At 44.3% G+C, this 24,383-nt stretch overlaps 1 protein-coding gene across 1 annotated transcript in view; it reads left to right on the top strand.

Moving 5' to 3' along the window:
• SMARCA2 (SWI/SNF related, matrix associated, actin dependent regulator of chromatin, subfamily a, member 2) overlaps nt 1-24,383 on the top strand; it is a 187,343-nt gene that overhangs the window by 36,269 nt on the left and 126,691 nt on the right. Inside the window, exons 6-11 of the mRNA XM_044920710.1 lie at nt 4-181; nt 9,106-9,232; nt 11,188-11,361; nt 12,442-12,615; nt 14,965-15,135; nt 23,553-23,606. Coding sequence (XP_044776645.1) covers nt 4-181; nt 9,106-9,232; nt 11,188-11,361; nt 12,442-12,615; nt 14,965-15,135; nt 23,553-23,606 — 878 coding nt within the window. The remainder of the gene's footprint in view (nt 1-3; nt 182-9,105; nt 9,233-11,187; nt 11,362-12,441; nt 12,616-14,964; nt 15,136-23,552; nt 23,607-24,383) is intronic.

The following is a 24,383-nucleotide window of genomic DNA, read 5'->3' as shown; positions in this document are numbered from 1 at the left end:
CGCCCCCCGCCGCCGCCGCGCAGCCGCCCGCGGCCGCCGTGCCCGGGCCCTCCGTGGCGCAGCCGGCCCCGGGGCAGCCCTCGCCCATCCTGCAGCTGCAGCAGAAGCAGAGCCGCATCAGCCCCATCCAGAAACCGCAAGGCCTGGACCCGGTGGAGATCCTGCAGGAGCGCGAGTACAGGTACCACGCACCCCGGCCCCGGGGTGGGGGCTGGCAGCCGTGTCCTCGTGGGGACCACCGAGCCCAGCGGGGGGCGGGGGTGGGGTGGGCGCCTGCCCTGTGGACAAGGCACAGGCCGAAACTCATGCTGCAGGAAGGACCTTAGAACCAGCGTTTGCTTGCCATTGGGGTGGCGGGAGGAGGCCTCTCGTGGCTGTGGGTGGGCAGGACTGTGATTTTCATGCCTTGAGTCAGAAAAAGGTCATCACCCCCTGTGACACGCCAGGCACTGTGCTGGGCCCTAGGGAGGCAAAGACCAAAGCCCAGCCGTGAGTGCTCGTGGATCCGAGAAAGCCGTCCTCCCACTCTTAGCCTGTGCAGTGCCTTGTGGTTTCTTTTATCCTCCAAAGATGACTCTGAGCTGGCCGGTTGTTGCGGGTGTCCTGCCGGCCAGACCTTCAGGTTAATGACCCATCTCATGACACTAAAGCATTCTTAGTGGCTCAGTATAATATATTCTTCGTTTTAATTTGTGCATTTGTGGATCTGCTGCCCGGGCCAGCCTTCGGGGTAAGCTGTCTTCATGCAGCGTCCATATTTAAACTCTTACTCCAGAAACTTAATTTTCGCCTGATTTGGCACATTCATCTACATCCGTGGTTGGCAAACCTTTTCTGTAAGAGGCCAGGTGGTAAACATTTTACCCTTTGCGGACCCATAGCAAGGGTCCCTCAGCTCGGCCCTTACCACGTGAGAGCATCCACAGACAATAATGCACTGGCTGTGTTCCAGTAAAACTTTATTTGCAAAGATGGCCTGTGGACAGGCTGGAATTAGCAGACGCTTCATGTAAATAAATGGTTAATGTTAACCAAAAAGAGAGTCCATGAGTAAGGAGTCAAGATAAAACACGGCTAAGATCACTATCTCTGAAGTTGGCCGGTAATGCGGGCTCGGTCACTTACCAGCTGTGTTACCTTGGTCAAGTTACATCTCTCTCTTTTTTTTTTTTTTTTTTTTAAGATTTTATTTATGTATTTACTTCAGAGAGGGAGAGAGCAAATGTGAGTGGGGCAGAGGGGTAGAGGGAAAGGGAGAGAGAATCCCAAGCAGACACCCCACTGAGTGTGAAGCCTGACGCGGGGCTCAGTCTCATGACCCTGAGATCTTGACCTGAGCTGAAATCAAGAGTCAGACCCCTCACCTACTGAGCCACCCAGGCGCCCCAAGTTACATCTCTTTTCTGTGACTCACTTTCCTTTTACGTTAAAAGAGAGTCTTACAGTACCTCTTGTAGGGGGAAGATAAAATGATACAAAGACTTTCAGGACATATCAGCTATTATTGTTTCCCAATTCTTATTTCCTTCCAAAGAAAATTAAAGTTTGGAAATTATAGGGAATGTTAGTAAATAACATCAAGCTCCCTTTAAAGACATTACCTGGGTCTTTATCAAAAAACACATGACTTATTTGTTACTAGATTAAAATGCTACGTTGCCAGCTTTGAGAGTAACTCTGTGAAAGAAGGCGCGCCTGGGTGGCTCAGTCGGTTAAGCGGCTGCCTTCGGCTCAGGTCATGATCCTGGAGTCCCGGGATCGAGTCCCGCATCGGGCTCCCTGCTCGGCAGGGAGTCTGCTTCTCCCTCTGACCCTCCTCCCTCTCATGCTCTCTGTCTCTCATTCTCTCTCTCAAATAAATAAATAAAATCTTAAAAAAAAAAAAAAACCGGGCGCCTGGGTGGCTCAGATGGTTAAGCGTCTGCCTTCGGCTCGGGTCATGATCCCGGGGTCCTGGGATCGAGTCCCGCATCGGGCTCCCTGCTCCTTGGGAGTCTGCTTCTCTCTCTCTCTCTCTCTGCCTCTCATGAATAAATAAATAAAATCTTTAAAAAAAAAAAAAAACCCTCTGTGAAAGAAATCACAGTAACATGCCATTAAATGCGCTTAGCTTTTTGGATGAAGAGTAGAGCTTTGCTCTCATTACTATTACTAATCCTCGATGAAGAGTTTTATACTGCTGTTTCCCGAATTTTAGGTACCCCTAGAGAGCTAGATATGCGTCAGTCCGCTGGTATTGCTGTGTTGATGCGCAGATCACTGTGCGATACGAAAGTCAAACGTCAGCGCTATGCTCTCATTTGGGGCAGAAGAACTTTTTTCATATGCAGTACTTTCTTTATGTTTCTACTGAATAAAAAAACGTCAGAAGTATTTCTTTTAAAAGATTTATTCATTTAAGAGAGAGAGCTCGCACGCTTGCAAGCTAGGAGAGGGGTTGAGGGAGGGGGGAAGCAGAGCCTGATGTGATGCAGGGCTCGATCTCACGACCCTGAGATCATGACCTGAGCCAGTGTCAGGAGTTGGCCGCTTAACCGCCTGAGCCACCCGGGCACCCCCACGGGTATTTTTTAAAAAGACAGCAAAGGGAGGGGCGCCTGGGTGGCTCAGTCGGTTGAGCGACTGCCTTCGGCTCAGGTCATGATCCTGGAGTCCCGGGATCGAGTCCCGCATCGGGCTCCCTGCTCGGCAGGGAGTCTGCTTCTCCCTCTAACCCTCCTCCCTCTCCTGCTCTCTGTCTCTCATTCTCTCTCAAATAAATAAATAAAATCTTTAAAAAAAATAAATAAATAAAATAAAATAAAATAAAAAATAGGGCGCCTGGGTGGCTCAGTCGGTTAAGCGGCTGCCTTCGGCTCAGGTCATGATCCTGGAGTCCCGGGATCGAGTCCCGCATCGGGCTCCCTGCTCAGCGGGGGGTCTGCTTCTCCCTCTGACCCTCCTCCCTCTCCTGCTCTCTGTCTCTCATTCTCTCTCTCTCAAATAAATAAATAAAGTCTTTAATAAAATAAAATAAAATAAAATAAAATAAAAAATAGGGCTCCTGGGTGGCTCAGTCGGTTAAGCGGTTAAGACAGCAAAGGGATAGAGGGGTATCGGGTTAGTTACTCTAAGATCCTGACTTCCTAAGAGCTAACATTTTTCCCTTCTTTGAACTACTGTTGTCATATCATGCAAACGACATTCATAACAAAGACACTCTCTGTACCTAGAAACACATCTGGACTTTTTTCCTTACTCGGCCTGTGTCGTGGGTGTGCGTGTATGTGTGTGTGTATTTTACTGACTCCTAAATTTTCTTTATGGTTTTTACCAGAACCTTATTTGCAGGCCTTTCTAGTCATGAGCCCATTTTAGCCCCTTTTTCAGAAGTGATCTTTTTTTTTTTTAAAGATTTTATTTATTTATTTGAGACAGAGAGAATGAGAGACAGAGAGCATGAGAGGGAGAAGCAGACTCCCCGCCGAGCAGGAGCCCGATGTGGGACTCGATCCCGGGACTCCAGGATCATGATCTGAGCCGAAGGCAGTCGCTTAACCAACTGAGCCACCCAGGCGCCCTAGATTGACTCTTTTAATAACAAGTAAGGAGGTATCTTAACCTCGTTAGATGTAGGTACAATCTCTCAATATATCTGCAGTCTTTTTTATTTTTTTTATTTTTATTTTATTTTTTTTAAAGATTTTATTTATTTGAGAGAGAGAGAGAGAGAGCACATGAAGGGGGGGAGGGTCAGAGGGAGAAGCAGACTCCCCGCTGAGCAGGGAGCCCGATGCGGGACTCGATCCCGGGACTCCAGGATCATGACCTGAGCCGAAGGCAGTCGCTTAACCAACTGAGCCACCCAGGCGCCCCAGAAGTGATCTTAATGGATGGTCTCCCAAAGTATATAGGACTAAGTAGTACAATGTAGCCTATCCTGGGGTGTGAAACGCTTTGATCTTCCAGTCCCGTATCAATAAGAGAAAAGTATACGTGTCAGTATCTTTTAAATTATAAGCCCTGCAGAATGTGGTGTGATGGCTATTTTTCATTTATTATCATTGCTATAAATGTCTCCTCTTCGGTAAAGCCACATGGCTTCTGAAACCATCCCTCTGGCAACCCTGGGTCTGAGAAGCTGGTGGGGACTTTGGACTGGAACTTTCCCGCGGCCATCTTGAGAAGAAGCGTAGGTTTCCACTGGTAGCCTTGTAGGGCATCTTTTATCTTCCTTGGTCAGGGAGCGATAGCTGACTTCTCTTTTTTATTATTTTTTTAATTTTATTTTATTATGTTAGTCACCATACAATACATCATTAGTTTTTGATGTAGTGATCCACGATCCATTGTTTTCGTATAACACCCAGTGCTCCATGCAGTACGTGCCCTCCTTAATACCCATCACCAGGCTAACCCATCCCCCCACCCCCCTCCCCTCTAAAATCCTCAGTTTGTTTCTCGGAGTCCATAGTCTCTCACGACTTCTCTTTTTTTTTTTTTTTTAATTTTTTTTTTTTAAGATTTTATTTATTTGCAAGAGAGAGAATGAGAGACAGAGAGAATGAGAGACAGAGAGCATGAGAGGGAGGAGGGTCAGAGGGAGAAGCAGACTCCCTGCTGAGCAGGGAGCCCGATGTGGGACTCGAGCCCGGGACTCCAGGATCATGACCCGAGCCGAAGGCAATCGCTTAACCAACTGAGCCACCCAGGCGCCCATGACTTCTCTTTATGGAGATAAATTGTTCAGCTGCAGAGATTAGTTACATTTCTCCTTCAGAAAGGGTTAGATCAAGTGCTCTTGTAAGAGAGCGAAGGAACTCTTCCTTTTGCCCCTCGTTGAGAGAACGGCTCACTCATCTTTAGCACCAATAACTGGAGGGGTCCAGTGTATCTTTATCTTCTTATTGAGTATTTGAGCAAGGTCTAAGGAAAAAAAAAAGAACTCTTTTATAATTTTATAAACTTGGTTGGAGCAAAAATCATCTGTCAGAAACTCTAACAGATTGTTCATTTCTTTGACCATTGTAATATCATTTACCTCATCTATAAAAATTGAAAGGAAATTGTCAGAATCTCAGATTTCTTTCTAACTTTTAAGTCATTTGGCTGTTTCTCTTGTTCATCATAAAATCAGAATTTTGACAGATTGACCTTCTTTATTCAGCAAGAGCATAAATAAGTTTCTGCCTGTGGACTGTGAACGCTTTGCCTCAGATCTGTACAAGTCCTGCCATTAAAACATTTTGTTCCCATTTAAATTGGATCCTTTCTTTTTGACCATCTTTCTCTTAATAATGGAACTGACTGCCTTTTTCTGTAGTAAGTGTCAGAGAGAGATTTCCAGTGCTTTTTTTTTCCACACCCCGCCCCCCGCCGGTCTTTCTGGCAATTTCCTTGCCCTATCCGTATACCTAACTTCTGTTCTTCCACTCCAAGGTAGATATTTGGGCAAAAGGGCTCCGGGTTTCACATTTGCATGCAAACTAATTCCACAAATGTTTGCACGGAAGATGCACTTCTCATTCCAAGGAGGGTATCTGAGAAGAGCCCCGTTGCATCATGCTAGCCCTCTTCGGGATCACTTCTGAATTTAGCCTGAACACGGTGGCGCACCTTGCTTCAGGAAGCAAGCGTAGCCTGCTTAGCCTACTTTTTGTCCTTCCCTGCTCCCCATTGCAACCCTGAAATTCCTTCTCGAAAATTACCAAGGGCCATTTTATAAGCAGAGTTACAAAAAGTCAGTCTCCCTCTCCCTCCCTCTCTCTCTCTTTTTTTTTTAAGTGTCACTCAGCTTCTTGAAGGAACAAAATGTACCAGTGTCATTTTCTGTTCAAATAACTCTCCTACAGGAATCATAAACTTCTCCTCTGGACCTGAACAAATATTCTGTTACCTTTAATGGAACTCTTTTTCTTGCCGGAACAGTAACCCCTCTTGATTTACTGTTCAATCTGTATGAAAAACCTGAGTGACCTAATTCTGCTTCAATTTTCTGTGCTCGTGAGGACACTAAATGAGTCTCCTGCAGTTATGCAGTATTGCTTGTGTTGTTGTTTCTAGAAGTTTAGAATCCTGAATCTCTTTATCGGACTACCTGCTGAATCCCATTGATGGGGAGATGAAATTGTCTGGAGAGGAGCATTATTTAAAATGAAGATTTCTATTAACAACGACAACAACCACGGCAAGGAGATAAAATTTCCTACATTAAAGGAGCCCCTCCCATACCCTCGCTACCCACCCACCATGTACTGAATCGAATGCATATAATTTTACTCTGGAATCTCCCTTTCCTATTCTATAGTTTAAATGTTTGCACTTTGCACTTCTTGCCTCCTTTTCGTAAAAGAAGGATTCTTTTGTGCCGGGGAAGCTGAGATTCACTGACAAATTACCAGGCCCTTTGGAGAAGCAGACATTTCCGGAAGAAGGGGCCCCCCCGCCGCCCCCGCACACACACACCGGCTCCCCACCTACTCTGAGGCTCCATCTGCCCCCAGTCCCCGCCTCCCCGCCCCCCTCCATCCCCACCCAGTCTGTGTGATTTAATCTCTATATTCACAGCCCCGTTGTCCTAAGATTATTTGTTTAGTCCTATTTCCAAGGACCTTTAGAAGATTAAGGAAAAGCAGCTATGCCTCTAATTTCACACCTGACCCACTTCGTCAAAGAGAAAACCAGAATATCAAGGGATGGTTGGAGTTCTGGAATATTCAAATGAAAAAGGTCTGCAGTAAATCTAGAACCAAGGAAGTGGCATGACCAAATCAATGGCCCTCATCTACCATGCTGTAATATTTATTTTTCCTGTAGTATGGCCTTCATTGTACATGAGTAAAGTTGTTCTGTTTAGGGTGTTTTTTTTTTTCTCATTTAAATTACATATTTGAAAAAAAAACCGTGATAGGTTTTTCTATCAATATTGTAGTTAAGATGCATCATCTTTGGCTATATTTGGAGATTTTTGGCTATGTCACTATTTAAAAAATTGAATTGGACAAATGAAATGGACCTATGTTCTTACAGTGAAAAATAAAAAAAAAAACCCATGATACTCATCCCATGAGTATCAATAGTAAAAGAATGTTGGGTAAGCCTGAACAATTTGATCAAAAGAGTAAAATGGTGGAAGTTTCTTATTTTTTATTTTATTTATTTAATTTTTCTATTTCAAAACTGATGGAAGTTTCTTATTGTTTGCGCTCACAAATGTTTAGTCTGTTGCACAGTTAAACCACTTAAAGGTGTGATTGCTTGTGTTGGTACATACAGCTGAAATAACAGGGTGATAACATACTAATAGCACATTATGACGATAAATCATTCAGTAAATCAGAATTAATAACATGTGTGTACCAAATAAGATAGGAATCTGCCATAATGTTGTTTCCAGTGAAGTCAGTGAAAAAAATATGCGTTTCTCTTACTATCATTTTCGAAGTTTTGAAAAAAATGACATTCCCTTCTCTACCAGAGCAAACAGCTCTAAGTTTGGTTTTGTTGTTGTTGTTGTTGTTGTTGTTGTTTTTAAAGCACTCATTTTGATATTCGGGCTAAATGAAGTATTAAGATATTTTGTGACATCTAGGTCAGACAAGATTTTACTTTTTCGTGTTAACACAGAGCATCATAAAGGCTGACAAAACCATAATACAGATTTGTATTTATTTATTTATTTATTTATTTTCCTTTTTCCTTTTTTTTTTTTTTAAGATTTTACTTTTTAAGTAATTTCTACACCCAACGGAGGGCTTGAACTCACAACCCTGAGATCAAGAGTCACGCGCTCCACCGACTGAGCCAGCCAGGCGCCCTGCATAATATGAATTTTTACAAAAATCTTTAATTATCATCTTTTAGAGTTGAGGTCCAGGAAAGCGGTAGTTAGGAAATGTATACTAATTATCTACGGTGTCACTGCAGGTATCAGGTGAATCACTAGCTCTGTGAAGTCGGCCTGTTTCTTGCTATCTCCAAACCTGAATTTTCTCATCAGTAAGATGGGACCATTATTAGCATTTACCTGGTAGGGGTGCGTGCGTGTGTGCGTGAGTGTGTGCGACAGAGACAGAGACAGAAGGAGAGAGGGAGGGAGGGAGAATTAAAGAAAATTGTGCATTAGATACACCTTAGTGTAGTTAATGTTAACTTAGTTTAACTTACTACCTTTTACTGTTCTTCAGGAAATCTGTTCCAAGACGCTCCTGCCCCAAATTTGGAGGGAGGTAGTTCTAAAAATAGATTTAAATGGTGTGTAATTATTTGTAAGGATAGGATCCAGGTGAACTCTGGAGCCAGTTTATATGGGTAACAGTGAAAGTATCCCAACTGAGTGAAGAAAGTGTGATGTCTTTTCTCTTCTCTTCTGCCTTTATTATGAAGAAGGGCCTGCAGTTATATTTTTGAGGATGTCTGGGATGAGAATCCCCAGCAATCCTTTTCTAGAAATTCATAGATTTTAAACACTGTTACTTCACCATCTCCTGCTGCCCCAAGCCTGATTTTTAAAAATGCCCAATTTGCCTCTTCTTTTCTCAGACAAGCACTGCTCATAGAGGAAGTGGTTGTGGTCGGCACGGCTCTCTCTGAATGTTTTGGGTTGGCTGATTTCTGTGGCCTCAGCAGCACCTAAAACTGCTCTTGTTCACTCAGCTTTAACGGCTGTTGTCATCAGCATCTTGACAAGGAGGGCAAATAGCCCAGTTGCCTGGGACAGAACTAAAACTTAAGAAGAAAACTCTCATCTCAGCTCTGCGCTCTGGCTGGCCGGGTGTTTGGGAGCCAATCCCACGGTCCCGGTTTCCCTCTGTTCAAGACAAGCTATGGCACTTGACTTCCCTCCTAGATGTATCATGAGCCCTTCTTCTTCTGGGTGTTAGAGAGAGGTTAGTGAAGAAGGCCAGAGTGTTCGGTAACACGCAGCACCTGTCTGCGTTCATGCAAAGGTAGCTTTTCTCTGTTTTACATCAGAAACGCTAGTTGGGTGTCAGAAATTGGCCGGCCGGCAACGTCTGGAATGTGTCTTGCCAGGAACTTAGACCCGAGGGTTATTGTTTATCATTAAGGCTAAATCGTAATGTATATTTCCACCTCTCCCTTCCCTCATTTCATCGTCTGCTCTAGGCTCCAGGCTCGCATAGCTCATAGGATACAAGAACTGGAAAATCTGCCTGGCTCTTTGCCACCAGATTTACGAACCAAAGCAACCGTGGAACTGAAAGCACTTCGGTTACTCAATTTCCAGCGTCAGGTAATACCTTTTCCCCAGTGAATCTGAGATGTAGGAAATAAATGTAAGTCTGTTCAATACTGTTAGAAAGATATAAACTTAGTAAAATAGTGTATCTTTTAGACCAGCCACATAGAGCTAAAAGTAATGAGGATGAATTGCTTATTATTCTATATATATATATTTTTTTGCTTCTGTATATCAGAGACATTTTTTTCCCTTCCATATTATGGTTTCCAAAGTCAGAGTAATGGCATTTTGTTACCGTGGATGAAACCTGGAGAACAATGGGATAGCTTGCCTTTATGAGTGCAAAGAAAAACAAGAAGGTGGGAGAGCAGGATCAGAGCCTCTTTTGTAAACACAAATGTAAAATCCTAGCCATGACGATGAAAATAATCTTAACAAATACGATAGCCACTCTGCTAAGTGAATAGCTCATCATTTACAGAAACACATAAAACTGTTTGTCCCCATCACACCCCCACGTGGTGACTGATCAGTTGATGATCATCTCTTCTTCTTGCTCTGGTTCTTAGTAGTTACTGATGAATCAAAGCTAGCATGATGATCTATTTTACCATTGCTAAATTACTAGGGAAACGAAGGAGCGCTAATTTTTACGTTGGTGAGTTTGGCTTTGTGGACCCAAAAGGTGCCGGTCTCCCGGTCTGCACACTGCCTCATTTAGCCAAAGGGGAAGAGGAGCGCGTATTCCTCAGGCCGGTGGGTTGACTTGGTGAAAGTCTTGGGGGGGGTGCAAAATGAATTATTAATGAATGAAAGGAATTTGCATGACTCGGTATGTTGCAGGATGTGACTGAAATCGCAAAGCCACCCCACTTGCCTCTGTCCTATGAACCTGGGAGTACACTTGCCCTCTTGGTTATAATGTCACAAGAGGACATCCATGGTGGTGGGGAACTAGCTGGCCACAGCTCTGTGGGAGTAAAAGAAAGAAAATAAAAGGCTCTGAGTCCCATTCACTTCCTTTCTTACAGGCGACGTCCTACCATGCATTGATAAAGTGCTTAATCCAGTATTGTTAAATGAGTAATAACCAAGTAGATTTTCACAAATGAGATTATATTCAGATTCACTTCACTATGCTGGACTCTTACCGGTTTCTGATTTTTTGGTTGATATTGTGGAAAAATCCATGATCTGTGGAGTTTCCCAGTGAATTAACTCTAGTTGATGCTGACTTGAGGTTCAATCGAATTCCTATTTTAATGTATATTCCCAACCCCGACCCCCAGCTACCACCACATAACGTCCAACATGGGTAAGACATCACACTGATGATAATCTAAGGGAAGTCCATGATACAGTGTGAAACCTAAATATCTTGACGAATATCCTCATTGGGAGTGGGAGGAAGCCAACGCCAGGATCTCCCATCTTTCGTATGAGAATGAACATTGCATTAATAGTGTTTGAGTACCTGCTGCTATTGTACATGAACAGGAAGTCATTTTTCTACTCTTTTTTGCAGAGCATCATTAAAGTTAATCTCTAGACACAAAGAGAATGTTAGTATGGCACTTAAAATGAAGTAAAATATTTCAAAAGCTCTTTAACTAATTAATATCATTAGAATAATTAAGCGGGATGAATGAATTTATTTAAAACCCCAAGACAACGTCGGCTTTTTTTCAGTGTCACAGTGCTGGGGTTTTTTGTTGTTGTTGTTGTTTGTTTTGTTTTTTGGGTTTTTTTTTTTTTTGTCTTGTTTTGTTCTGTTTCCTTAATCTGAACGGCTTGGAAAGAAAACTTATGCCATCTTTGAAAACACCACATAAATTTGGCACGGTTTAGTCCCTTGGTTTACAGAAAGGTCCGCTGTGGTGGTGCACCTTCTAGAGCCCCCCCCGTGTGCCCTTGCTGACTGGGAGCTAGGGCAGGGCAGGGCCCAGGAGCCAGGCCTTGCATCTGGTGAGGCTCTCCGACCACTCTCCCCTCCGCCACCCCGACAGCTGAGACAGGAGGTGGTGGCCTGCATGCGACGGGACACCACGCTGGAGACGGCCCTCAACTCCAAAGCCTACAAACGGAGTAAGCGCCAGACGCTGCGGGAGGCCCGCATGACGGAGAAACTGGAGAAGCAACAGAAGATCGAGCAGGAGAGGAAGCGTCGGCAGAAGCACCAGGTACCGAGGCCTGGGCTGTGCGCCCCCACGCTGGCAGAGACGCCCCGACCGAGCCCTCAGGCAGGGTCCGGAGGCCTGGAGAATGGACCGGGGTGTGAGGTGGGAACATCACAGAGCCGAAAGGCTCCCGGGAGCTCCCATGGGCAGACTGGCCCATGGAACAGGCAGGGGGGAGAAACAAGCCATGCCAGGGACATGGGCGGCCTGCCCACGGCCTCCTGTGGCGGGGATGAGATGGGGGACCCTGCTTTCTGGATACCAGGCAGGTGTCCTCTTCATCATCCCACCCGCAGATGCCCGCCGCATGGGCACGGGAGAGTTGCCAGGGGCAAAATCCTCAGGAGCAGGAACTTGGAAAAGGAAAGAAGAGAGCACATGGTTATTTTTATAGCAAATATAAATACAGTCTCCTGGGCTTTTCCAGGGCCCAGTTGGAGGTTTCATAGGGGCAGATATTTTAAAACATTCCTTTCTAGGCGTTTGGAAGTAGTTTGATGGAGAGTTTGATTTTGCATTACAAACCTATACATTGTGTTTGTGTTCCTGTGCTTAATTTAGTGCCCGGTGTTAGTTTCATTTTGAAAGATGTTAGCTGTCCGTTGGTACACGTTTCCTCTCCCGTCTTTCAAAAGTCGATCCAAATAAGGTGGAGGGGTGGCGAATCATGGTGCTGAGGCATTTGAGTTAGAGCAGAAGGGGCATTACTTTTGTAACCTGGTTCTCCCTGGAAACATCTGCCTACCTTGGGCTGACTGGAGGGTGATTTGCTTTCAATTTTATCCTTGCCCGTTTTGCAGGCATCTGTCACATCCTTGATCTTGCTGTTTTCATGAGGCCTTATATCTTTGAGGTCCTAGAGGCTTCCCTTCCATAAGCTGGTGCCTTTGAGAGGCTGCTTTTCCCACTAGCCCCAAAGCCCACAGCTCAGCTACCAAGAGACATCCCAGGGCACCTGCCCCACAGAAGATTCTAGTCTTCTGCTGTTGTGAAAGGCTCCCTGAGCGTTTTCTTGGGCTCCATGGATGACACTGGGAAGTAGACTTTAAATATCCTTTTCCCTCCTCCCTTCGGGGCCTGTAGGAATACCTGAACAGCATTTTGCAGCATGCAAAAGATTTTAAGGAGTACCATCGGTCTGTGGCCGGGAAGATCCAGAAGCTATCCAAAGCAGTGGCAACTTGGCATGCCAACACCGAAAGAGAACAGAAAAAAGAGACGGAGCGGATCGAAAAGGAGAGAATGCGGAGGCTGATGGTAAGGGGCTCACCTGCGGGGACCCCGGGCAGTGGAGTTCCGGCATGCACCTGTATTGAGAATGTTAAATATGCCATCTCGAGAGTGGGTAAAAGCGGCTTATCAAATATATGAACACGCCCCTTTGAACTTCATATGGATGGAGTAAAAATATCTCCTTTCTGAACGATGCATGCCACAAACCCAGGGCCACAGCTGATGAGTATTTAATATCTCCATGTCCTGGGGTGGCCTTGCTGTGCAGAATATAGCTTCTCGCATCAAGGCAGGTACCCCAGTTCATAGGAGGTTTAACAACCAGATCTAGAAGAATGGATATGCTCGTTCTTTTTAAAATATTGCCACTTTTGAGACTAATGACACAAGTTATTTTGAGCAAATGCGTCATTAACTTGTGTCTTGGACTCAAAGAAGGTCTGTTTCTTGAAGCCGCTGGTGCTTATCCCTTTTTTTTTTTTGGTGGTAGAAATTTCTCCCTTCTAGTGTAAAAAGTGATTTTTAAGTTAACTTTGAAATGTTACTTTTTTCGTTATGGCTGTGTTATTGTCAAAGGCTATTCACGGATCATTACCTTTGTGCTGTTATTTTGTAATGGGTAGATACATACAGAAGGGATCAGTTTACATCATTGGCCTGGGAGTCTGGTTTTATTGACCGTTCATTTTTGGAATTGGACCTCAGAGCACACTGTGGGTTTTAGAAAAGCGTGTGTGCTCTCTAATGATAGGAGACCTGCACATTCTACCTTGGACATAATGCCCGAGTATGGGATGGAGATGAAATTGTTAGCTTTGGCCCCTAATTACATCCCTGGAAAATTCCAAGTGACACTGTCTTCATTGGTGGTATTATGGTTTGCATTTTGTTTTCATTACCTTTTTTGGATTCCAGAGAGTTAACACCATATTTTAAAAGGCTCTGCGTCCAGGTACCACTAAATCTTACCATCTTCTCCCACCTCCCTCTCCATTTTGGGGGCGGGGGGAGGGGCGGGGAAGGAGAAGACTGTCCACGAGATTTCCACCCAGCTAGGGAGGCCATTTTTATAGTGATCTGAGCAGCAAGCAGTCAAACTTGTCTGATTCAGCTGGAGAGAAACTGTATTAGAACTTCAGTAACAGATTGGCTTGACACTAATGATTAGGCATTTGCAAATCATTAATTTTTGCAATTAAATGATGGAATATACAGATAACAGAGAAACTGAAGTTTTTTATCACTCTTTCTTCAAGTGAGATCAACCATAACCAAAAGCAATTAGAGTTATAATGGCATTTGAGGTTCGTGCTCATCCACGGGGCAGACAGCAGCTAGACTGAGTGCTAAAACTTCCGTCACTTGGGGAGAAGCTGGAGTGACGCCCCTGGACTGAAGATCCTCAGCTCGGCTGCAGTGCACTTGCCTCTTGAGGATTTTGTGACACGTCCCTTTTATCCTGCGTCACACTGGGGAAAATATTTTGAGATGTCCTTTTATTGGGATGTATAAAAGAGATTTCTCCTGAAATGGCTCTGAGGACATCAGAGTTTTTATGGCATTTAACCTCATAATGTTGCTTAATGGGAGGCAGAGGTGGAAATTACTGTACTGTTTTATTGCTCAGCAGTATCGGACTCCGGGTGCTAAATGCCTTGCCTGCAGTCACCTAGGCCCACCGTGCCGTGCCGATCGGTGACAAAAATGCCCCCAGATTTGACATTTGCTATCAACCACCACGTTTGTAAAGCTTTTATATACGAGAAGTTACACTAGTCAAAGTCCATTTGAGTCTTTGCCCTTAGACATGCTTATTGAAATGTTTCTGAATGAAACGATAGTATGTCTGGAATCGGCTGCAGGGCAATCCAGTTTGGGATTGGGAAGGGGAGTTGCGGGAAGGGTAGCCATGAGACAGGAGTCTTCCTGAGTTCATTTCGATTGCTTGGTGTTGGTTATATGAGAGACTATACTCTTCTCCCCACTTTGGGTTGCTCTGGAAAATTTCCATGCTTCCAAGTGAAGGATACAGTCGGATGGTGAATTGTCAAATTTTCAGATCTTTTTTTTGTGCAAAGAAACCTCAAAAAACACAGAAGTGAGTCAAAGTGCTTGCCCACACCGGGTAAATAGTGTGGTATTGGGTCCTGACTCTGCCACGGAGCCCATGTCCTGGGACTCGGGCAGGCATTGCGCTCCCAGGCCGCACCCCAGTCCCGGATTGTGCATGGTCACTCCCGCAGCCTGGATCATTCCATTCACTGTGCTCACCACCAGTCAGAGTTCAGACGGTGACGGGGAGCGCTGAGTGGAAAGTGGAGCTGCCATCCCATCTTTACTGTGCTCTGATTATGTCCCTCTTTTCCTTAATAGGCTGAAGATGAAGAAGGCTACAGAAAACTGATCGATCAAAAGAAAGATAGGCGTTTAGCTTACCTCCTGCAGCAGACCGATGAGTATGTGGCCAACCTGACCAACCTGGTGTGGGAGCACAAGCAAGCCCAAGCTGCCAAAGAGAAGAAGAAGAGGAGGAGGAGGAAGAAGGTGAGCGCCCTAATGGTGTGAGGGAGGGAACCAGGCGCGCCAGACGGGATGTTGGAGGTGAGCGTGTGATGGGTGGGAGGTGAACAGAAACGGTTCAGGCCGTATTTTCCTTGTTCCATAGCGTGTTTCAAAATGAAGCGTATAGGGTCAATAGAAAAAGGAAAAAAACGTGGGCACACGTAAGTGTTTGCTTGAGGTTAATGCTGGTGTGGTAGGGCCATGAAAATGGAGCAGAAAAGGCAGAGTACAGTTGGAAGGAACCCAAGGAGGGTGTGAGGGACGGCTTTGGGTTGCTTTCAGAGCCTCCTTGAGCCTGTTTGTTCAGACGGGCAGCCATGCCCAAATGGTGCGTTCAGTTCAGCTGCCCTGATTGTGCTAAGGGGAATGGGCAGGCCAGGGTTTTCGGTCATTACCAAGGATAGTAAATGGTTTTATGTAAAATAGAGCCTAATTAGCATGGAAAGGGAAGGGTAAGATTTAGAATCTCGGCTCTGTGGCTATTATATCTTGACGCAGGTGTAAGCGGCCCGTGTAGACCAGTGAATGTAGATCCTCTTTGAAGCTTGAGTGGTCTGGAGGTTTACTTCTTGGTTTGTATTTTGTTTTATGGCGGATCCTGACTGGCCTGGACACACACGTCCACAGGAAAGAGAAAGTCTTCGTCGAGGTCGTGAGGAGTGAGGCTGGGTGGCTTTTCATCATGTATTCTCTGCACTGAATCACGGAACAAAATGTTTTTCAAAAAAATAATTAATTTCATGGCTCCTGAATTCTCATACCTGCTTCGTAATTAAGGGGGAGGAATAAATGATGGAGAAGGCGCTTCCTTGCCCCTGACTTCTTTGGTATAAGATAGCTTCCCGCATTGTGAAGATGAACAAGGGATGACTCAGGGCTTGGATTTAGACAGTTCGTCGTCGTCGGGGAGAAAGACCTCATTTTCTTGTCAAGGTAGTATTACAGACTTTGCAGAATTCCAGCTCCCGATTTCTGACTTAAAAGGACGTGTTCAGAGTCAGGGAAGAGCACACGGGCAAACAGATAGGATTCTGTAACATTCCATAGGGGGACCGTGTGAAATGACCGTTTTCGTTTTTCCTAATGCGGAGGTGTATTTTGCAGAGGTTACCACAGAAAGGTCACCGTCAGTGTTTTCAGTACTAAAGTTCAAATTCTACATTTTGCATGTGATTAAAAGCTAATGGCCCAGATTTGTGCTTCTGGCTTATAATTAATAGATTCCTGGCATGATATGAGATTGTTAATATCATTGTCAGCAAAGAAAGATACATCGTTGAGTGATAGTGATTATGCCTGTATTTTCGTATTAATCTGTACAAAGCAGGAACCTGTCATAATATTTTTCTTGGTGCTGCCAACCCCACGTGATCTATAGGTTGGCTCTCTACTTCCTGACCCTTGCCTTCAGGTTTGCTGATAGCAGGTGTTCTTTCTCTTTTATCCATTTGTCCGGCACATATTAACTGGATGCTTACTGTGAGCCAGGCAAAGTGCTCAATGCTGGGGGAGAAAGAAGGAGATGTTGAAGAAAAGCACACTTGCCCTCTCTTTCAGTTCCATCAGGGAGTGAGAGACAGAGAGACATTGATCAAATACACACCCAAATAGATAATCATAAACCATGATGAACGCTGTGAAGGAAGACTGGGAGCCAGACTGGGGAGGGGGCCTGGTTTCCTGGCAAATGAAAGGTCCATACCAAAGCCAGTCCCACTCCCGTCTGCCAGTTAAGAATCTCTGGGTGGCTCCCGCTGGTTATCTGCACGTGATTGAATGTGCAGAATCATTGTTTTATCATCAGCTCTCTGCCTCTTCCCTGGCGTGCTCTCAAGATGCCTAGCATGGGAGCTCACCCTGCCTTCATCAGGACTGAGGGGCCCGGCTGGATTTCCTCCTAGAGCCATTTTGCTGGGACGAATGGGATAAGGAGGGAAACAAAAGAAACCCGGCCCCTCCCCAGTCCTTCCTGAAAACCGTCCCTTTCGCGGGGCTTTGAGACTTGGTTCAAAGCGAGTTCCCCAATTCCAGATGCACCTTTATTCAAGTGCAAAGAAAATGGATGCTTTCAAAAGCTGATTATTTGACAGTCTGGATTATCTGTAGTTCTTCCCTCCATTAGAGTGAATGATTGAGGGTGGCTTGTTCCAGCTTCTCTGTTGGGAAGGAAGGCTGGGTCCAGAAGCTTAAAAAATTCTGTGCCAACCCTTTCCGCTCTTCCCACAGAACCAAGTATGATGCTGTGCCTTTTTGGAGGTTGTGTTCTGCAGTAAGTAAGGCCTCAATAAGCCTTTGTTTTTCCTGAGCCAGTGGACCAACAGCATTGTGCTAAGGCAACAGGTGTGGGGACAGCAAGGATACGGCTGCCTCTGTCTCCGCTGTTAGAGGGGAGTGTGGTTGAACTTGTGATTTCATTGGAAGAGGATTATTATTATTATTTTTAATGTTGCCCCAGTGTAACAGAGGAAGGCCTCTGTCTTTCTGGGGAAGTGTGTTGTGTTTCCTTGTTGTTGGTAACCAGGAGAGTGGGTCTCCTTGAACCTGCCACGAGCGTGTTTGCACCTCTGTTCTCACCATTAGAACCTCTACTATGAAGTATACATTTATACATCATTCTGGAACTCCTCGCCCTCAGCCCGGTCTTCCATTAATGCCCTTGAAGCGGAAGACAAGGAGGCAAACTATATGTATCTACCTAGGTGTTAGAGGAGGAATAATTTGCAAAGTATCGAAATATCTAATTAAGTGAAACCAGCCCTTGCAGTGTGACGGGATTAATGTACTCTGATGTGCACTCAGCATGACCTTGAGGTATCTGTCCTCTCCCGTGATTGGTCTCTAACATCTGCGGGGTGACTACCGGTTAAAAAAGGACACGGGGCTGGGGCGCCTGGGTGGCTCAGTTGGTTAAGCGACTGCCTTCGGCTCAGGTCATGATCCTGGAGTCCCGGGATCGAGTCCCGCATCGGGCTCCCTGCTCGGCGAGGAGCCTGCTTCTCTCTCTGACCCTCCCCCCTCTCATGTACTCTCTCTCATTCTCGCTCTCTCAAATAAATAAATAAAAATCTTTAAAAAAAAAAAAAAAAAAAAAAAAAAAGGACACGGGGCTGCCTAAAGCCAGCAGGGTGTGTACAAATAGGAATGAGCATGCTAACGTAGAAAATTGGTCCCACCGCCCAAGAGCTCATGTCAGTCTGCAAACTTTTAAGTTCCTAACTGTGGAAGAAAACGTACCCTCCTAATTTGCTTTTATTCCCTTACAGAATATTTCCTTAAAAGATCTGTTGCCTAGTGCTTCTGATCTATGAGGAGGTGGTAGGATTACATGGCAAAGTGTATCGAAAGCATTTAGAAGGTATCCCGGCACATAGTAAGTGCCCAGTAAATAGTAGTTATTTTATTAAACAATTCTGTGGTATAAATGTAGGATAGCAATTGTTGAAATGTAGTTATAAGAGTTGTTTTTGTTTTTTTTTTTTTTTTTGAAGAAAATCTTCTTTTTTCCCCATGTTGTGTATTCTCTATGATGTTGGGAGAATAAATGTTTGGCTACCACTATTTCCCCCCCCAGTTAGGATCAGTTAGGTACTGGGTAGGATGTCTTTTTGGACAGTGGCAGGTTCTTTGACCATTGAGGCACGCAGTTGGAAATGAGGATTTATACTTTTTGGTGGACTCTGCTTACCCCTCCCTTGCTAGCTCCTGCAAAGAGAATTTTCTAATTGTGGGGCCTCTTATTTGCAGCAGTTCCTGGTGGTAATCAGGTGGTCCTTGCAGAACTCTAGGGTATCTTTCTTTAAGCTCTGCTTATGCGTCCAGGCCAGCCACTACCCACCCCCCCCCCCCCCCCCCCGCCACCTCCCATGTCCAGCCTAGTTCAAGAAGTCTAGTCCCTTCATGGGTTCCGCCTCCTGAGCTGTTGACTTCAGGCCAAAAATAAATATTTAATTCCCTCTTCCAGATCTTTGAATACAGCATATACCAACAGAACTACACCCTTGTTGTGAGTGTGTGACATTTCTTGGAAACTCATGACACTAACAGGAACCAGCAGAGAATCCATGGGGGACTGCTATGCCAAGTATTTTTTTCATCGTGGTGTTTGCTTTTCCTTCTGAAAGTTCTTTTATTCTCTTTCTCAGCAAACACTGTTATAAGCATATCTCAGGACTGCGATGTTTTGGAGGGGGAAATCTTTCTGGCACAGCATTCTACGCTGGTCAACATAGCAATAGGAAGTGTGTTTTTATCCTTTTTAGATATCAACAAATCAGAAAAACCTCTTGGTATAATTTTTGGTGAAAAGAGCATGAGATACAAAGTAGTAACGTAATTGAGACATTTCTTTTCAATTCAAGTTACTCTCCAGTTCTTCTCAATTCTTTTCTCTCTCCGTTTTTCCCCCAAGATGAAGATTTTCCCGTGCAAGGAGAATTTCACAGGTGAAAGAAAGGTTCTTTTTTTTTTCTTCAAAGATTTATTTCTTTATTTTTTTGAGAGAGAGAGAGAGAACATGAGCAGGGGGAGGGACAGAGAGAGAGAGGGAGAGAGAATTCCAAGCCGACCCCACGCTGAGCACAGAGCCCGACGTCGGGCTCGATCTCCGGACTGTGAGATCATGACCTGAGCCAAAACCAAGAGTCAGATGCTTAACTGACTGAGCCACCCAGGTGCCCCCAGAAAGAAAGGCTCTAAGGTAATTCTGGGCAATTTGAGTATAGGGACTGTGGTAACAGCAGGTGAATACAGTGCCATAGTGATCAGATTCATTAGATTCATTTGATTAGTCCAGTATCAAACTGGGTGAAAACGGAAGTTTGGATTCAAGTCCTGCTTAACTGGATTGACCGGTTACTTGAGTCAAAAATGTTGGAATTGGCTTTCTCTGCAGGGTGTGACCAAAGTAATGTGTAATTGCCTGTTAATTTGATATTCTTGGGTCTTTTTTATTGCCTGATCACCTATCACAATGCTCAGAGGCCCACTTAAATGACAGTAAAAATAACCCAGGTGGTTTCTGGAAGCTTAGGTTTCCACTGAAACAGAATGAGCCTTTAAGATGCCGGCACTTTTGAATGTTGTTTCAGCAGAGTATAAGAACACCTGCTGGGGGATAAAATGTACACTCTATAATATAAATGGTAAAATTGTAAAATATTTGGTACAAAACTGTTTCTTCACAGATTGGGGCTGTTTGTGGCCCCCGTTACGGCAATCTGAGTGAAGCGCCCCGCTGGAGTTCACGTTCCTGGGTTCGGCTTCATGGGATTTTCCCGTCTTGGGGTTCCTTTACCTCCTCACCCCTGTTGATTATTTTCTGTAGCTTCTGCCAGGAAGACAGGTAGCAGTGCACACAGCTTGGTGAACCTTCCCAAATGGAATTTCTAAATTGCCATTGGCCTTGCAAGTTGGGAAGCCACCTTGTTTTTAGTTATGAGTGATGTGTTCCATATCCCCTCCATCACTAGGAGAATTACCCTCCCCCCTCCCTCCAGCAGCATAATCAGTTCCCAACTCTTTGTAGGTAGGAAGAAGCCAGGACAGAGTTCCTTTAGTCCTGATTAATGGGTGAACGGCAGCGGATCGTTTTGTTTTGTTTACAATCAATGGAAAAAAAATTAAGCGCAGGCATCCGCTGGTCACGTAGGATGTGTTTGTGATCGCATGCTGGAGATAACTGTATGTGAAGGTTCCCCAGTTGGTGGGGAGACATGGTAGCACCAATCGCAATTTGTTTGGAGTTAATCTTGAACAAAGAAAAGGGAAGCGGTTTTTTTTGGTTTTGTTTTGTTTTGTTTTCTGGGGAGAGGGTTGGGCAGCGAGGTTAAAGCACCCCACCCGTATGATGTGAGAACCAGAGATTGTCACCAAACTGGAAGAATCCAAGGCATGATGGGAGAACGTGTTGTCTCTTGTCATAGAGAAGGCTGCCACCTGGCTTCCACCTCATGTAACAACAGCAGGATCAGTTGTAAGTTCGGGGGCGCAAGAGACCTCTCATGGAGCGCGCGCGCGTTTGGTGAGGAATTGTGAGTGTGTTCCTAACTGTTTCATGGCTTGCAAATAGACTGGCCTCTAATTACAATAATGATGACTCACTGAGTGTGTGCTAAGTGGAAAGCATTGTTCCGGATGCTTTCCTTCGTCCCTTCATTCACCCAATATTTACCTAGTACCTTTCATGCGCTAGGACTCCTGGTAGGTGTGAGAACACACGAATGACAGAAACAGAAGTCCCTGATGTCGGGCAGTGCTATAGCCAGTCTCTCAGAGTTGTCCTCGATCACTGAATCTTTTACATTGTGGAGATGGACGCTGGCCATATATATTCCATGGAGCCTTGGATCGTGCGTCCTGAAATAGTGGTCCTGTTCTGCCTCCGCCCTTCAAGGGAGGGACTGTTACTGTCCCTTTTTTTACGGAAGAGGGAACCAAGACACGGAGATTTGCTCAAAATCTCACAGCTAAGATCTCTCGTACTGAGCGGCAGAGCTGGGATTCAAACACTGGTGGTCTAGTCCCAGCACCAAGTTTCTTAAGTCTCATGTTACATTGCCTCTCGAGTTTGATGCCAAGTGGAATGTTTAAAATGAGTTTAGAGGATTTTAAGTAAAGGAAGGGCCTGATGGTGGGGCAGTTTTTAGATACCACTCTAGCGAGTCAATAGCATATTCATAGAAAACTACCCTTTAGAATGGTTTTGAATCTATTATTTATGGTCCTGCAAGCTCTTTAATGTACTATTCATTGAGACGGCGATCCAGTTCCACCAGCTAGATATTGGAAATTGGCTTATCCATTGTCTCATTTGATTTTCTTTGTTGGCCAAATTTTGTAGCTTATTTCTGATTTGTATGGAAAGAATGGTGGGATTAATTGACTTTCTCCCATTAATTGAAACAGTCGCCTGAGTACAGTGCCTGAGAATTCCAAAAATGGAACTGCTAGGGGCAGGTCAAATGGGTGGGTTTTTTTTCCGAGCTTTTCTGCCATTGTTCTCTGTATTCGTAGCCTAGACACAGGGCCTAGCTCTTTTCAGTGCTGATCATTCCTTTTGAGCTTGTAAACGTTTCACTTTCGGGTGGCATAGATAGAAAATTAAATTCTTGGGAAATCCTAACCAAAGGGAGCGTTTTATTTCCTACTCTTTGGTAGAAATGCTGCATTTTTTTCATGCCTCGTGCTTTTGCATACATACATACATACATACATACATGTATTTCTTGTAAGAAAATTTTGAAAACAACTTCAAAAATTTCAAACATTTATGGGAACTGCTTTTCTTCAGCATAGACAAAAGGTTGGATTTTGAACAGTTTCTATAAAAGCTGTTTTGTCAGGAGACAATTGAGTCATTTTCATGGAAAGCAAAAATGTATTATATAATCAATGCCTTAAGTAAACAAAGTAGAGTTAATATCGATTCTGTATCATTATATATATTTTTAATTAACTAAAGAGCCCACGGGAGGAAAGCTCACTTTCTTAAACGGCTTGATAAAGGAAATGACTAAAGTTGTGTTCTGTTTTGTTTTTCCTTCACGCAGAAGTAGTGTGGCTTTCCAGCAATAACTTTAAAATAAGGATTCTGTAAAGGTGATGGTAAAGATTTCACTTGTCGGAAAGATTGTCATAAATGTAAGAAATTTGAGGCTCTTTTGTGTTTAGTGCAGATGAGACTCTCTTGGGTATGTACAAAACGTGACATAATCTTAGCTTTTCATTTAGGCTGTCTTTGAGGCACATAGAGGTTAATGGACTAAGATATTGAAATATTTAAGAAATGGCCGATGACAGAGTTTTTCCCGAGATCACAGTATCTGCATCAAATTTCCTCATATTACCCACCGTGGAAATACTATATAGTATGAAAAGGTAGAATGGAAAACATCCAGAGAATTCACAGAATGTTATATGATTCTGTAGTTTTATGACTCAAGAGCGGTTCCAAGTTTACTGGTGTTGGACATTTTTAGAAACCTTGCTAAGGGGAATAAGAAAGTTGAGCTGGTTATGTCAGGGTTTGTCTTCCTGGTGCCAAACATGAGAAGGACATCTCACATGCGCTGGCCTCAGCCTTGCTGCTCTTGTGTCTTCAGCTCTTTAGGTCCTGGAAGACGTCATCCACAAATCTTTGGCCTGGGCCAGCCTTGAATCACACCTGGCTTTCAGGAACTTCCTCCAAGTTGCCAGTTAAAAAAAATACAACAACAAAAAAACAAAACAACAACAAAAACACCACACTTTTTCTCAGACGGTACAGAGAAATAGAAATAAAAGGTCTCAGTACTTAAGCTCTGTCAGATGACAGTGGTGAGTAATGATGCCTGAGTTGCCACAACGTCCTTCCTATAGCCGTCTTCTTGACTGACATGTGAACATCTGACCTTGCTTTGCAGAAGGCTGAAGAGATTGCCGAGGGAGGAGAGTCTGCCCTGGGACCAGATGGAGAGGTGAGGAGTTTTATGCCCATTCCTGCCTGTTCTGCTCAGTGAGTCCCTGCCATGCCCTACAGCACCATTTTCTGTGAATACCAACTTTATTTTCACTCAGCTATTCATTTCTAAGTAAAAATAGTAATACATTAGCATAGTAGAAAATTAGCCGAGTAGAAAAGGGATATACTGGAAAGTAATCTCCTTCCGTCTCAGACTGCCAATCAACTGATATTAAGTTTGTGTACCATTCCGGAGTCTGCTGTGCACATATATGTTTATGAATACATAGAATGTGTAAAAATCTCAAGTGATTCTATAATTGCATTTTCCCCGTAAATGATACAGAAGCATAAGATACGACCCAGTTTCCTTAGTGTATTACTAATTTGAAATTATAAAACTCCGTCAACACAAACAATTTACATACTTGGTGAGCTTCTTTTTTTGACATTTTTGTGTAGGCTTACGAAGAGCTTCTCTGTGTAGATTCATCAGTACGTTCTTGAATGTGATTTCCAAGGATTTTGAAATTCTCCTGAATCATGAGAATACAATTACCTACTTAATGGATTTTTTTTTTTTCCTCCAAAAACTTAAAAGTTCTCTGCCAAGGATTCACATGAGGACGCATAGCCCCAGAGCGGGATGGGAAGGAGTTTGTTTCAAACTGCCTTCTCCTCTCTCAGATTCTGATAAACCTGCTTGGGGGACCCTTCTAGAATCTCTGCATGTGAGGCGTACTGTGAGTGTGAACAGCCTGGATCCAGACACAAAAGGTTGAAACCACTATTC

Source organism: Neomonachus schauinslandi, chromosome 13 (genome assembly GCF_002201575.2).
Source record: "Neomonachus schauinslandi chromosome 13, ASM220157v2, whole genome shotgun sequence".
Lineage (NCBI taxonomy): Eukaryota > Metazoa > Chordata > Mammalia > Carnivora > Phocidae > Neomonachus > Neomonachus schauinslandi.
The sequence above is the reverse complement of the archived record's forward strand: the minus strand, read 5'-3'. Positions and strand labels throughout refer to the sequence as shown.